The sequence below is a fragment of the Mauremys reevesii genome, linkage group 6 (genome assembly GCF_016161935.1).
Source record: "Mauremys reevesii isolate NIE-2019 linkage group 6, ASM1616193v1, whole genome shotgun sequence".
In the NCBI taxonomy this organism is placed as follows: domain Eukaryota; kingdom Metazoa; phylum Chordata; order Testudines; family Geoemydidae; genus Mauremys; species Mauremys reevesii.
The window spans coordinates 86,187,341-86,203,961 of record NC_052628.1 but is presented as its reverse complement, the minus strand read 5'-3'; the positions used below and the strand labels follow the sequence as shown (position 1 = coordinate 86,203,961).

At 39.6% G+C, this 16,621-nt stretch overlaps 1 protein-coding gene across 6 annotated transcripts in view; it reads left to right on the top strand.

Annotated features, from left to right (window-relative positions):
• NTRK2 (neurotrophic receptor tyrosine kinase 2) overlaps window positions 1-16,621 on the top strand; it is a 275,271-nt gene that overhangs the window by 50,285 nt on the left and 208,365 nt on the right. For all 6 annotated transcript variants that reach the window (XM_039543228.1, XM_039543226.1, XM_039543229.1 and 3 more), the window contains exons 7-10: window positions 1,836-1,972; window positions 3,583-3,715; window positions 5,219-5,518; window positions 11,802-11,834. In XM_039543228.1, coding sequence (XP_039399162.1) covers window positions 1,836-1,972; window positions 3,583-3,715; window positions 5,219-5,518; window positions 11,802-11,834 — 603 coding nt within the window. The remainder of the gene's footprint in view (window positions 1-1,835; window positions 1,973-3,582; window positions 3,716-5,218; window positions 5,519-11,801; window positions 11,835-16,621) is intronic.

Sequence of the window (16,621 nt, the reverse complement as noted above, 5' to 3'; positions counted from 1 at the left end):
TCCAGCTCTGTTTCAATAAACTTCAATGTATGATTTACAAAGTGAGCATAATAGAAGAAACCCATGATGCCTATAATCAGAATCATATTACAGTACTACTTAAAACACTAACAATAACTGCTTAGGCAATTCTGCATACTCCTGATGATTTCAAATCTTATTAGGCAAGAAAGCAGTGCCTGGAAAATGATTTGTCCTGCCTTTGCTATTACTACTTTTCATTTCATTTTTATTGAACTAATTAAACTTAAAGTGATATTTCAAGTTTCTATTGAATTTTTGGCCAACGTATTAATGTGCTCTAATTAACACAAATCAGATATAAGGGACTCGCTATGGGGCTTTATAATTAAAAAAAATTACCTTACTAAACTTGTAAACCTGCAAGTGCATGATGGAAACTGCTCCACCCTGATTTAAAAAAAATAGAGGAGCTTTGTTGCAGAAAAAGAGAACTCATTGCAAAACAATACATAGCTAATACTGCTGTTTTGCTGTGCAGGATATTTGAGAGGATAAATTGCAAACAAAACATGTCTAAGATTGCTGCTGAGCTGAGCATCATGGTGAGGGCAAAGCTAAAGTTATCTTTCTATAGTGGGTGATGGCACAATCTCATAACAAAGCTCCTGTGTTTTCAGTGTACTGCTTATTTTCAATGCAAAAAAGTATAGTTATGAAGGACAGAAAAAAGACACTTGTCATGTCTCATGTACCTGAAGACAAGTTGATTTTTTGGCCTACTATGCTGCTGACCATATTTTCAAAAGAGTCCTACTCCAGTTTAGGCTCCTAAATGAAGTGTTCATGTTTTCAAAAGTCCTCAAAACATGACAATTCCTATTGGTCTGAGAGCCATTGTTTTGGGTGTTGAGCTCTACCAAAAAACCTGAACACTTCATTTGAGTGCCTAAAAGGGAGCTTCTGGGAGCTGAGCTCTTCTGAAAATCTGCTCGATAATAGGTTTGTGGAGCTAGATTCTCTCCTGCACCAGAACACCACTCAATGCAGGTGAAAGGGATGAAGCATCAGTTTCCAGCTCCCTGATTCTTGGAGTCAGCCCTGATCCAGACAAAAGTTAGAGCAGCTTCCTAGCAAATGACACAAGCTAGTTCAGTCCTGTGGCTGACGTACCCTAGAAATGGCCCTGAAACAGTTGAGAAGCAGAGGGTCTGGACAGTTTGAGCTGCTCTGGCCCTGCCCCTTCCTTCCCTTGACATGCCCACAGCCCCTTCCCTTCCTACTCAGTTTGTCTCTGAAGATCTGGGTTCCACGTGTGTGTGTGTGTGACCTCTTTGTGGACTGGAGCCACTCTGAATCTATTGCTTTTCGGACTCTTTCCCCTGACCCTGCATCATGATGTGGGTTAGATTTCCCCTTTAGTGTACATATAGCTCAGGGTATGCTAGGAATACCATCACAGTGTTAATTAGGCAAACCACTACAAATGAAAAAAGCAAGTTGTATCTTATTTTCCCTCAAGGAATGAAGGAGTGATTTTCAAAGGTGCAATTAGTTAGGCTCCAATTGCCTAAGTTAGGCTGACTGTCCTTTCTACCTTTTCTAGGGAGGTGGATTGGTAGAGTGGAGTAAACCCCTACCCCTGCTTAAGGACTTTACTTGTGTAGTACCAAATGTGTTCTTTGCATTTTTTTTTTTTTTTTTTTTTTTTTTACCAAATAGCATCTGACCACAATGAATCTCTGATTAGCTGAGTAAGCAGAGTTTTCGATTACATACAGACTGCTGTCAAAGAGTTGAACAGCTCATTTGAATATCTACTCTCTTTCTATGACAAACACAAACACTTACATATTTTTTTGCTTGTGTCACAGGCTTGCCCTCAGCGAACTTGAGTGTTTATAACCTCACTGTTGTGGAAGGAAGGAGCACTACACTGTACTGCGAAGCTACTGGGGTGCCATCTCCCAATGTATCCTGGGTTGTCGCTAATCTTGTTTCAAAACATGAGGTACATTTTACTTTCAAATAGCTGGCTATCCAGAAACTGGATATACTTGCTGAAGAATGGTGTGTGGCTGGTTTTAAGTTTATTATTTTTCATAATCACAGGTACAAAATGACAAATTGTTTACCTTGCATTTATTTCCCAGATATTCTTAATCCACAGTGACTGCAGCAGTGCTTCTGGGACAAACAAACATTTATTTATCTGAGAGAGTGGCTTTTATTTAATTTTCTGTGCCTCCAGTTATAACTGATAGTGCTACAATTCTATGGAAGGGTCCTGGTAACATAAGAATGGCTGTACTGTGTCAGACCAAAGGTCCAGCTAGCCCAGTGTCCTGTCTTCTGACAGTGGCCAATGCCAGATGCCCAAGAAGGAATGAACAGGTCCTGATCCTGCAGTTAAATCCCTATGGATGGACTGTTGAACCTGCATCGTCTTCTTAGTGTATATACACTGTGCCTCGCGTGGCATGTGACCATGATTTGTCACCGAATTTGGTCTGCTGGTTGGATCATTAGCTTCCTGGGCCTGGGCCAGGTACTGACGGGGAACACAATATGAATGTTGATCCATTTCCCCCCCTTGAACCTGCTGAGCACCAAGTACTTCAATGGGACTGCTCACGGGTAGAGTAAAACAAGTGGGTACTCTACATTGTTAGCCTTGGGGTGAAATCCTGACTCCATTGAAGTCCACCTTTTTGCTGTTGATTTCAATGAAGCCAGGATTTCACTTTTATTATTTGTATTACTGTAGCCCCATTGTTCTATGTGTTGTAAAAAAGACAGTCTCTTAAGGTCCTGATCTTGAAATGTGACACTTGTGGGTGGATCCTTACACTTCATGGAGTATCATTGAAGTCATTGGGTTCCACAGGTGCTAGAGCCCTTTAGTAGAGATTCAATTGGGAAAATGAGTCCAAAATTTAGAAATTTATGTGAAGTAGTTAATAAAAGAAAGTCAGAGGTAGTGGAGTTGGCCTTTTCAACATGGAAATAGACGTAATCCAGAGCCATGGTAGGGGACTGGAGAGAAGGAGGGTGAGCCAGGCATCAAAGTGAGGGATGAAGTGAGTGGGAGCTGGGAGGATTGTAGACTATGGCCACATGGAGCAAGGGAAGGAGGGCAGACGAAGGGAGGGATTGGATATGACAGTACAGGGAGTAGAAGAGCCAAGTGATTGGGGGTGTTCACTCTTTTGACTTTGACATCTGCATTTGGGGTTCTGGCTCATACCCCATTACCTGAAAGTTTGGGATGTTTTGAGATTGTGCAGTGTACAGAGTAGAACATCCCAAACTTTCAGGTAATGGGTATAACTGAGGGGTATAACTCAACCAGCCAAATTCTACACTGATGTGATCTCAATGAAGTCAAAGGAAGCCATGTATCAGCATCTTCCTTAGTGGGATTATATGTGTGTAAATCAACACAGACCCTCAGAATCAGGCCCAGTACATTAATTTACAACATGGAATAAAATGTGCAAACATAATACTCAGTTTTCTAGCAATAAGGTTAAGAGGAAGGATAGCTGAAGGACTCTAATCCCAGTGTCTCCCTTGTTGTACACTCTGTTTAAGCCAAATACTTTTTCTTCTCATTTGTAGAGTAATACAAGTAAGAATCCTGCTTCCCTAACAATAAGGAATGTTTCATCTAAGGACAGTGGAATACGGATTTCATGTATAGCAGAAAATATTGTGGGAGAAGACCAAGCTTCTGCTGACCTTGTGGTGTTCTGTACGTAAACAGGCTTGCATACAATGTCTAAGCTACATCAGCACAAAATATTTGGGGTATATATTTCTGTTGGGCATGTAAGATGTTGAAACAAGAATGTCACCTAAGTGTATGAACTGCATTGCCTTTAATGCTGAGGAACAGCACAACCAGCAGTTGTGTAGTAGTGTCGCTTCATTACTCTGGCCTTACATATCTCTGCTCTCATAGCTGCCTATCAACTTCCAGTTTGAACTGCCAAAAGTACATTTCTAAAGTCCATAATGTTCAAATGGCAGTGTAAATGTGAAAAGGTGCCTGGGTGCATGTGTATTTCATATGCATATAAAAATACCCACAAATCAAAGGCGGAGATCAAATTGTTATTAATAATTTGAGATTTTAAAACTTTTCATCTGAGCCAATAATCCTGATACAAGCTGATTTTTTTTAATTAAAAAAAACATTATTTTTCCCAGGCATATATTAGTTTTGTCCTTAGCCTTGAAATAATCTATTTATCTGTCAAGTCTAGGAGGAGAGGATGGGAACAGGGGATAAAACATTGACCCCTTAACTCTAAGCTCCCATATGAATCTACCTTAAGTGAATTAAGTAGGCTGTTTTTACAAGCTTCAGATATTGATCATCCAGATCAAACCCACATTTTATTAAAAATGAGCATGCTTATTAGAGAAAAATCTTTGTTAGAGAAGTAGCTATAGATTAATTTAATATGATTTTATAGTTGAAATTGGGTATGAAATAGCTAAGGGAGAGGATATATGCTACACATACTGGAATGGTGTAAACAAGGAATCTTGGATTGGCACCAATATGATTGGTACAAGGGCGTATAACTAGATGTAATTAGATGCAATTATCAAAGGAAAATTCAATCTGAATATCAAGAAAAACTTCCTGACAGTGAGATAATGTACAAGGCTGTGGAATAGCCTCCCAAGGGGAATAGTAGAAGCCCATAACAATTTAAAACTGGAGTGGACAAAGTACTAGAAAATGACTATAGGAAACGATCCTGCATTAGCAGGGGAATTCAGTGAATGAACTAATAGGTCTGTTCCATGATTCTATGATGAAAATCTTCTAGAAGTTTTCATGCCTATCTGAATGTATTTCCATTACACCTGATTCTGGCCAACTGTTAAATACCCTTTTTAAAATAATACTTACTCCCTGTTTTTAACCAAAGCACTTAATAAAAAAAACTTTCACTGAACCTGCATGATTTATTAAAGTTGGTTCTTGTTTTATTGGAACCAGTTCACACATCTCATTTTAAAGAATGACTTTATTGAGGTATTGTCCATTTCAGGTCTGAATTCAGTTCACATACACAGCTGATGGCTTCCTTTATGAATATCTACACCCATAAGCACAAGGCTGTAGTTTCCAAGGCTGCCAATTTCTTAGCTTTAATGATTTTAAAAAATGCCCTCAAGAATTTGAGGGGAAAATGTGTTCAGGATATTCTGATGTTATTCACTCTTCTTTTCAATATAGTTGCACCAAATATCACATTTATTGAACCTCCAACCCCGGACCACCACTGGTGCATTCCATTCACTGTGAAAGGGAACCCCAAACCCTCATTGCAGTGGTTCTATGAAGGGGCTATACTGAATGAGTCTGAATACATCTGTACTAAAATACACGTTAGCAATCAAAGTGAATACCATGGCTGCCTTCAGTTGGACAACCCTACCCATTTGAACAATGGTGCTTATACCTTACTGGCGAAGAATGAGTATGGAGAAGATGAAAAAAGGGTTGATGCTCATTTCATGTCAATGCCTGGGGATGGTGAGTACTCTTTTTTTACTATATTAGCAATGGCATCTTGATGATTGTGTAGAGCTAGTACTGCTGGCCAGTTTATTTTTCTCCAAGTTTTCTCTTAAAATAATTTGTTGTAGATATTTACACAACTGCTTTTTTTTTTTTTAAATCTCCTTTCATTTGAAAATTTTGCTTTTCGGTTAGATTTTATGAAGTGAGCCTCATAGTAGCTCTCTTTCATGAATCCTGCTCTCCATGCCTTTTCTCCATGTCCAGACAAAATTAAAAAAATTTTTGAAGTATTTTTTCCAACATATATGTTCTGATCCCACAAATGTTGAGTGCTAGTTCAATATGAATTGAGGGGGTGCTCTGCTTTAGGAAGGACTAGGACTAAGCTGTGTATCCATAAGACCATGTACAAGTGTCTAGAGAAAATAGAAGAAAATGAAAATTCTGCAGTGCAGTACAGCATGTAGATACCAATACATTCTTTAGGACACTAGAGGGAGCAAGGGAGAAAATAAGTAACCAAGAGGCAGCAGGGCCGCCCAGAGGATTCAGGGGGCCTGGGGCAGGGCTGGGTCTTCAGTGGCAATTCAGCGGCGGGTCCCTCTCGGGGGGGGGGGGGGGGGGGGGGACCCGCCGCTGAAGAATGAAGCGGCGGCGGTAGAGCAGCCTAAGTGTGCCTGATTGCGGCTTTTTTTGTTTTCCGCCACTTGCGGCGCTTGTACTCGCTGGGGCGGCACTTTGAGGCATTGGCAGCACTTCAGCGGCGGGTCCTTCACTCGCTCCGAGTCTTCCACTGCACTGAAGGACCCGCTGCCAAAGACCCAGAGCGAGTGAAGGGCCTGCTGCAGAAGTGCCACTGAAAACCTGGAGCCGCTCACGGGGCCCCTGCAGGGCCCAGGGCCTGGGGCAAATTGCCCCACTTCCCTCCTCTCTTTCCCCCGCCCCCCCCCGGGCAGCCCTGAGAGGCAGGAGAGACAAGATGGCTACTGTTACTGGTCCATATCAGTGGTTCTCTGCCCACGAGCTACTTGGCCCAGTCAGCCATACAGGTAGTATGGATGGATGTAGCCCACATAACACACACAGAGCTACATATGTGGCCCACAATGATAAATAGGTTGAGACCCGCTGCGTATTAATCCTCTTTACTGCATCCTTGGCAGAGTCAGGATATGACAGGTACCCACTAAACTGCAGGGATTACACTTTGTTTGTCTTGATTTGATGCTTTATTCCCAGATCTTCAAAAATACCTGTACAGTAATTGTGTGGCTAGATGGCAGGCAACTATCTGCCCATTGGTATGAAAACTTACACTGATTGCATAGGGAAATCAGGTGTGTAAATGTGTATGCATTTTTGTGCAAGAAACTGCACATTTATATCAGAAAATCTGGGCACTAGTGTACATTTCAGTTTCCCTAAACATTAGGTAGCAATAACATGCCAGTTGAAATAGCGATGTCCAGTCCTATGTAATATTTCACAGTGATAGAGGAGCTGGGTATTTAGTCTTTCAGATTTTAATTTCTTTCACCTTCATTACAAGTTACCACTAGTGAAAATACATGCCATATTCAGTACTTGTAGCAAGCTGTTTTAACAGGAACAATGAGGTATGTGACAGTTCTCTTCCAGGCTTGAGTAGGAGTAGATACAGAACTGACAGAGAGCTCTAGTTACTCCTGCTGCTCTTAGAAGCTTCTCTCTTCCCTTTCCCCCTAGAGTCCTTTTCTTAATAAAATTGTTACAGGAACAGACCATGGTTTCAGCTACTGGCAGCTTCCAATAGTGCATTATAACAATTCAATAAAACAGTCCACTTTACATCCATACGGTTTAAAATGGAAAGTGATATTAACTTGGCTGCATTCACTTAGAAGAATAAACAGTTTTCCCAATAAGTTTAACCAGGCTACTTTGAACTTAAAGTGAATTTTTTTCTTTGAACAAAATGCCTTTTATTGGCACATTTTCTGCTCTAGGTTAAAAACTTAAACCTTCTGTCCCAGTAGTGGCATTTTTAATTATAAATCAGACTTTAACATATCCTTCCATTTAGACAGGCAGTGTTTATTTATTCCTTCAGTTTTTAATTCATAATATAGTTGTAAATCTCAGAGAAAATGTTCTGTAAGCATAACCTCGTTCTATGAGGAAACTAAGTTTCATAAATACATTGTAGAAGAGACTACCATAAGCACAGACAGGATGTGCCTATCTTAAAAATCACTACATATGCGATGTGTGGCTACAAACCAGTCGTAAAATTTAACAGGAAGAAACATCTACCCAGGCAAACTCCTCAAAAAGTTTTTTTTCTTTTTCTTTATGGGATTTCTACAGAATGCTATTTGTGACACTGGGCTTTAGCAGGTCCTACAGAGTTGATATAGGTTCCTCCTTTTTACACTCTCATCTCTCCTGCCCTGGAAGCTGAAATAAAGTCAAAGGTAAAAAATAGAATCTCCTTCTGTTTCACTGATATTTTATTGTGCTTTAGCACAACCACAAGTTTTGGAGCCCTTTAAAGGCATTTTTTCAGTGATATCGTTACTGTGTAGTTTCATTGTCTGTCCAGCATACTGTACAATTGATTCTGACGATAGGCCCACACCCAGGCATTGTTCATTTCCATGCCTGCATGATAGAAATTAAATACCAGCCCTGATGTTTAATGGGGTGACGTATCTTCATCAAGCTTTGAACTGATTCTGTGACTCTTACATCACTTATGGGCAAATGCACTGAAGATAAAAACAAAGATAAATAAAAAAACTACCCCACCCATAAACTATAGAAATTAAAATGAATGATTAAAATAAATAAAAATGAAGCATCAAGCGCTTTCGAGCATGAGATCATCAATATCAACATAATACTCTACCTTAAACTTGTATCAGTCATGATGCAGATAGGGTCCATGCCAAGAATTTCTCAGCCTACATTGTGCCCTTTGTAGAACAGACGTTCCCATGTGATACTTGGCTGACAGTGCAGGCATAAAGGTAGAGAGCTGATTTGTACTTGGAGCACGTTAATGGTATTGCAATTATCACTGTGAACCATATCATTCACTAGAACCTTTGTTTTAAATACTAAGGGCCCATTTCTGTGATCTGGAGCTTTGGTTCCTGGCCTTTAAAATATATAAATCACAGATATCTTTGTGTGAACAAGTTAGCAGAAATCAGTCTGAACCTTTCCCTGCCTACAGCATGTATCTTATGATGTGTATCCCGCTTGAGGGATCAATACCATTCAAACTCATACAGCTTTGAACCACCAACTATCCCTATATTTGAGGCTATATTTAAGTAGGAGGTGTTGGTTCAAGGTGCATTAGTTCAGCTACCTAACATAAGTTTCCTTATTTATTATTTGCCAAGATAGATACAGTGTGTCATCCTAGCTGGAGCTAACGTTATCTGGAACTCATTTTGTTTGTTCTAGAATAGTGAGGGAGTGTTCCATAATAATGCTCCCAGGAAAGGGTTGCCTAAAAAGTCACATAATCTCAAAAGGCCCCTATATCATGTAGTTTCTCAGTTGAATTCTTCGTCTTTATTTTTATTACTATTTATTTATGGTAGCACTTGCTGTGTGCTGGGCACTTTCCAAACATGCAAGGATGGTTGCTCCTCTGAAGATCTTACAATCTGAATCCCTTCGTTGCAGGATCAGGGCAGCCAAAGGCATCTCTCTCTGGGGAACATCACAGCTACCTTTTCCTCACCCCATGACAATCTAAAGGGCAAATGTTCCGTTTGCTCCCAGATGAACATAAGAGTCTGAAAAAGCCCTTTCAAGGAGGAAAAAACACCTTTAGATCTTGATTTCAGAAGATACCCCACATCCAGAGACAGGAGTGCCTGAAAACGATTCCATGAAAAATCCAGTCACAGAGTAGGAACTAGTTCTGATGTCATTTCCATGTGAAAGCACCGATGACTCTCCCAAAATTATACAGTATTTCCAGTCAGCTCACTTTACCTCTTTCATTGGCTCAACCCACTAACTGGGAATAACTTGGAATGACTAAGACTAATAATTTAAATACAAAGAGTTTCACAGAAAGCAAGAATTGATAGTATCTTTTAGCTACTGAAATACAGTCCAAGGACAATAACGTAAAAAAAGAAAACAATGGAAATATCAAAATAATAGCTGATATAATTTTTAAGAAGGGATATCTAGACAGAAATGTGACTTTTGCTGAACTTTTGGGTTTTCAGATGAAGGCTTTAGTCAGTATAAAAGGTAACTGAATGGAATGTTACTTCCTAGCCTTTACTTCACAGGCAGGGATTAAGGTTTTAATTAATCTGTGGTCTAGTGGGTTAAATTAATCCTTTTTCTAATGCTACATAGTTGGACCAGGAATTTAATTTCCTTCTGAGGGTCATTCTAGTTCCACTAAAATCTAATAGAAGTTTTGCCATTATTTATTGAGTTTATTGAGTTCATGAGTTAGTCCAAATACTTTGTTTCCTTCAGATTGTGAATAGTAAACATATACAACTGCCAGTGTCTCTCCTGAGAACTTTTTCACATAATTTGAATGTTTAATATTGGAAAAAATGTATCTATGAAGATTTTCAAAGAGAGAAGCCCCATCAGAAGCAGCTTGAGGTTAGATAATAAATGCTCATTGCACTTGATGTTTATTTCTACACCTGGATGGGGCCGTTCTAATGGGGGCACCTTAATCTGCATTATAACTCTAAGCATTAAAATATCTGCAAAGGCATTTTAAAAATTGAGCCTGATACTCTGTTGCCATTCTGTAGAGATGTTTTGCAGCTCCTAGTCTCATACTTCTCACAACAGATTGCCAAGCATTTAGCATAAGAAAAGAAGCAACAACTAACTATGTTCCTATCCTAATTTATGATGGCTTTGTACCAGTGTAACTCTACTGTTGTGGAGTTACTCCTGAAGTACAGTGGTGTAAATCTGAGCAGAACCATGCCCACTGAGCATGTTCTTCCTACTTAAAAGGTTTAAATATGTTTTTAATTCAATCTTCAAGCCACGTAGAACAAACAGTAAATATATAGAAAACTTTAATTAGGAGATTACTGTATAGGACTTGCGCAATACAATAGAAAAAATCAGCTAAGCACAAATGAGCATCTTGAAATGTAGTGTAAAATAAAAAAACCTTTCCAAGTGGAAATCGATTGATGCTATATTATGAACAGAAGGAGTTCTGTGCACTGAAGATTTGCAGGATCATGCCCAGATATATGCAGTAATAAGAAACAAGTACAAAATGACATCAGAACTGTATATTGGAAAATGTAGATTTGTTTTGTCTATTTTAGTTGGCTAAGGGCTTGATTATTTAGTTGCCCTGCACATGGGACTCTCATTCTGTTCAATCAGAGTTCTGCCTGTGGGATCAGCTATGAAATTGGATCCTTAGCAGTGCAACTCCAGTAGAGTTAATGAAGTTGTGCTGCTTAGTCTATCAGTGACTTTGGCCCTTATTCTTTTGTGATATGCTGCCTGCCAGCTGACAATATCGCAATTCTAAAGTAGTTTTTCCTCATGGTGATTTAAGTTAAGAACTAGGTGAAAAGCCATGTTGTCATAAGGGTGTAATTTGTAAGGTGTACACAGCCGAAAATGGCTGAGAACTTAAAAACTGGACAGTAACACCACAGATATCACTGGTGGTTGAACCTGGTGATATTCTGAACCCAAAAAGTTCTCAACCATGCTTGTAGCTGGTTCCATCACTTCATGCTGATTAATGGACATTCTAGCTTGAGAGTAAGATATGGAGAAAGTGACACTTCTGGAATCTTATTATATAGATTACAAGGCCAAATACACACTGGCCCGAGTCATTGCCACTCCCATTGAAGTTAACGGGCCAAATTCTGGTCCCATTAATATCAACTACAGTTTTGCCATTGATTTTTTTCAATAGGAATGGTATATACTGCAGTTATTCCAGATTTACACCCATGTAACAGAGCAGAATCTGGCCCAGTTTGAAACCATAACTTTGCCAGAACTCAGTTTAGTCCTAGGTGTAGATCAGAGCTTTCATATGAAGCAAATGTTGACATTTTGCATGTCTCTGAAAATAATTAAAAATGTAATTGAATAAAAAGCCTGTGCAATGTATTTCGGTTATTTGGATTTGTGGACCATTGATATCCTATAATATCATTGCTAAGGCTAATAAGCTTTTATCTCTGAACAGAATTCCTAAAAACTATTACTCTTCATGCACATTTGCAAGATATTTACAAACTCTTTCTGTTCTCTTTTTCCTGTTCAGGTAGTGGCCCAATCCTGGATCCTGAACTTTATGGTATATATTTTGATTTTCTTTTTTTCAAAATGTACAAAAAAGAAATGACAAATTAAGTAACTCAAAAATGGAAAGATGGAATGTTATGCTCAAATTTAAATATTATTTTAAGGTGAACCAAATGTTCTTTATTTTGATAGTTCTTTTCTGACATATTATTTTAAGATAAACGAATACAAATAGAGCTTTCTACTGCTTTCTCTCCTGCTGTTGGTTCAGACTAGGAGAAACATAAATGCACTGCTATAGAATGGTTGTAAATATCCCCAAATGGAGGATTAGAGCTATTGGTGCCCCGACTCTTGTGATCCTTTCAAAGTTCTATTTTTGGGGGGCGATTGAGTTTGTTATCTTTTCTCCTGTAAGTTAACATTTTGACGATTCAATGTTTATAAAAAGCATGTTTTACCACCTATAGAGAAGCCTATGCTACATCTCAGAGAGGAAAATTCCCAGTAAAAAATGAGTCTGGCACAAGTGAGCGCCCCTATAGCTTCCCTCTTTACGCCTTTCCTCTGTCTCTCTGTTTTGGTTTTTCATTCCACTTCTCTGCTCATTTTTCACCCTATTTTTACCCCCCTCCCACTCCCCTTTCTCCAGTCTCTCTTGTATAGTCAGAACTTGGACCCGCTAACATCTGAGTGAAAGTCATGCTTTTGAACCCAGAGTATTTTAGTTGGTGCTGATTTAGGCAAAATGTGTTAGCCCCTCCCTGATGAAGACCCAATCTGTACTGTAACAGCAGAGCAGTTTGTAAACCTGCAGTTTATTCTCTAATGTCTCTGGGCTGTCCATCATGGGTTAGGGACAATTTTTTTTTTTTTTTTTTAAATAATGAATTGAAAGTCAGTATGACTTAGGTGCTGTTGAAAACTTTATCCAAGCTTAATAAAGTATTGCCTTATCCCAGGTTACAGAATTTCTTTTTAACCTGATTAGTAATATGTTTTTTTGGCTTCTTCTGATATGGCTGGCCAAACTATTACAAGATGAACCAACAACAGTTACATGTAACCCTTGTGAAGTTGAATTGTGTTGGCATTGGGGCCTAACCTTCTACAATTAAGTTGTAAAAAGTACCAAAAAGAGTACACAAAGAATTTGAGGACCAAAAATTGAGAGAGAAATCTGCAAAACAGTTGGCTACTTTTATATAATACTGTTGTTGTATTTGACTAAGTGTGAAAGTCCATCTTCAGCAGTGCTTTCAAACTACCCTTTATGGTCTAGGCAGGGTTGGATCTTGCTCAGTATATGGTTATCTGGATGAAATAGCCCATAATTTAAGTTTCCTTAAGCTGATTTAAATTGTATTGCTTTGATTCCATTCCATTCCATGTAATTAAACTTTAGCAAATGTGCAATTGGGGCATCAAATTGTCTTTAAGTGGTTTGGAAATATTAAAGCATAGTTTCCCCTCCCTTTTTTTTCCCCAAGGAGGGACAAATGTGTTGGGTTCTTTTTGGGTAATTTGGACAGTTTCCTATGTGTACTTTGCTTTTGATCTTTATAATTCTCTGAGGACCCCATTGTGTAGAAGTATTCAAGCACATGCGTAACTTGATGCATGTGAGCAGTCCTATTAACTTCAGTAAGGACTACTGATATTCTTACAGTTATACATGTGTTTCAGTATCTTGTTGAAGAGCCTATAAGTTCTAGTCTGACCCAAAAACAATATTATTCTGATATTTCCATTGTTCCCCTTTTTACGTTATTGTCCTTAGTTACTGAAAAATGGTCTAAGAGATACTAACTGTTAATTCTTGCTTTCTTTGAGACTCTTTGTAGTTTAAATGGTTTGTCTTAATTATTCCAAGTTCATAGGTTCACTTAGTGGGATGAGCTATTGAGAGAGATGGAGGTGAGCTGACTGGAAATACTGTATAATTAGTTTTTGGGAGAGTAACTAGTAGAAGTGCTTTAACATGGAAATGACTTTGGGATTAGTTTCTGCTCTGTAGTGAAAACAAGAATAAGTTTATCATCAAAGAACAAACATTCGGGTAATAGTGAATATGAATATTGGGAACAAGTGGCTACATATAAAATGAAATCATAACTTGCTCTTTGGATCCTAAATGAACAAGTTACCCACCTGTCTAAAGAAGCTTATCTCACTCAAAGTTCTTGCTAGTGTTTTCAACAAAGTCTGGGGGAGATCCCACTTTCATGAAGTAAATTCGCTGTCCATTTACTTCCGAGGTGAGGGATGACTAGGCATATCTTTTGTCCCCCCAAATATACTCAAGCAAACCTTTGATGTGCATCTGTAGACAGGGTCTCTTCCCTCACTGCTGGGCTATTTTTCTCTTGTTAGTTTCTTTCTGAAATCTCTGCCAGCTCTTTGTTAGCATTTGACTTAGAATGCCAATGGTTGCCCCTGCTTACATATTAACAGATAGCTGGATAAACGTCTCTTGTCTGACAATCTGTTTTCACTTTTGTTGGTTGCATACCTTATGAACATAATTTTCAGTATATATACATAACTCTTTATATAGTGTCTGTACAAACATTTCACAATGATATTGATGACCAGACAGGCTTTTTTTTTTAATTAGAGACCTCACATGATCCTCTTTACTAGAATGTAAATACCAGACTCAGAGGATACAGGAATCCCCTATCATCCACTCTCTGCCCCTTTCCAGTTGGCACTAAGAGATTCCTGGGTCACAGTAGCAGTAAAAGGAAAAAAGTTTGGACAAAAAGTCAGATTCTGAGAGCTTGCTCCTGCAAGGTACTAAGTTTCTGAGTGCTGTTAACTCCTTCAGTGGATGACTGGGTACTCAGTGGCTCACAGGATTAGGCTCTTCAGGAGGGAGTAAGCATATACTGACACTTGGATATGTGATGGGGGGGAGAGAGAGACCACCATATGGGGATGATATTAAACTACAGATCAGTAAATGTAAATTTGAAAGCTAATAATAGGGATAGTTGAGCAAGATGCAAAAGGGACACCTCTTAACCCTACTGAAATAACATGGAGTAGATGGGCTAACCAGGAGATGGAATGGAAAATATTTTCAATTAAAAAAACCTGAGTGTCTCCACACACCCCTGCATGCCTCAGAGATTGGTGATAGGTCTTTGCATCTCTCTCTCTGGCAGTCAGACTGTGGATTTGGTGTGGGTGATTAATGAGACAGCACTTCATAGGCTTGCCAGATCCAGGCCTATCAATGAGAGGCAAAGGGGGACACTTACATTTCTCCTCCCTAGGCCTTGTGTTAGTAGTTGAGCCAGGCAGACTGCCTGGGTGAGGCTGAGGATTTTGTGTGGAGAAAGCCCTTTGATGTTGTATGTGGTCCATCCCTCTGGATTTAGCTCTGTGCTGCATATGGTAGTCCCCAAACTTTCCATTAAATGGTTTTTAAAACAAATGCTTACCATCCAAAGGTTAGAACTTGGAATACAGGATGTCTTGTTGCTAATAATAATTGGCATTTACATACCATTTTACATGTTCAGAGCACTGCACAAACATTGATTCTTTAAATAGTTAATCTTCTCAACACGTCTGTGGGGTAGACAAGGAAGTATGCCAGACGGAACCACACCCACTGCAGTGTCACAAAATGATTCTATTAGGTTTACAAAGAGTGTGCTCCTTTTACGCTGACACTTTGCACTGGTAAATGACTGCAAATGTTACAGGGCAATGAAGAATCAAGCCCTAAAAGTCCAACTCGATGGGTGAGTCAGAGTAAATGGATGTGCACATGGAACAACATATATACTTCTGATAAGTCCCTCCAGATACTCTTTCGCAGGCCTTCTGATATGTAGATGGGGTAAACTTTGTTGGCAAATATTGCTTGCCAAATTCTGCCCTCTGGTACCAAAATTTGTCCCTCTGAAAATGTGATGGTCATATTGTGATATATTTTGGTATCTATTAATATGTGTTTTACCTTGCCATTGTGATTAGTTCTTGTATTATGAAAACAGATCCAAGAACTTATAATGGTCCCTGCAGTAGAAGTAGAATAGAAGGGGTAAAGCTTCCATAATAAAGGCATTGCCAACAACTTCACTTCTAGAGAAAGCCAAATGCTATAGCCACAAGAACCTAAGTACACTTAGGGCTTGGCTACACTTGCAAGTTGCAGCGCTGGTAGAGGCTTTCCAGCGCTGCAATTACACCCTGTCCACACTTGCAGGGCACAACCAGCGCTGCAACTCCCTGGCTGCAGCGCTGGCCGTACACCCAGGTCTGCTTGGGGTATAAGGGTTGCAGCGCTGGTTCTGCAGCGCTGGTCATCAAGTGTGGACACTCACCAGCGCTGTTATTGGCCTCCAGGGTATAAGGAGTATCCCAGAATGCTTTTAACTAAATTATTCCCTTTGTTTTGTTATGCAGCCTCTCTTTGTTTTGTTGTCAATTCGGAGCTCCGGGCTCCGTGCACGGCACCGGGAGCTGCTTCAAACATAGCTCCTGTTTGCTGTCATTAATCTGTAACTACTGTCAACAATGAAATGAGATAACCCCTGCAGGGGTTGAGTGTTTGCTTTGCTTGAGAGAAACGGGGGGAGGGGGCAGAGGGGGGAAAGAGTATGTTGGATGCAGGTTGTTTGCAGTTAACAGTAAGGGGGTGAGAAAATTTTCTGATTTTGCACAGTGTCAGTTCCAAAAATCCACTCTCCCCGGTCCCTGTCACACTGCCCCACACCCCCCTCTTTTGAAAAGCACGTTGCTGCCACTTGAATGCTGGGATAGCTGCCCATAATTCATCACTCCCAACAGCGCTGCAAATGCTACAAATGTGGCCACACTGCA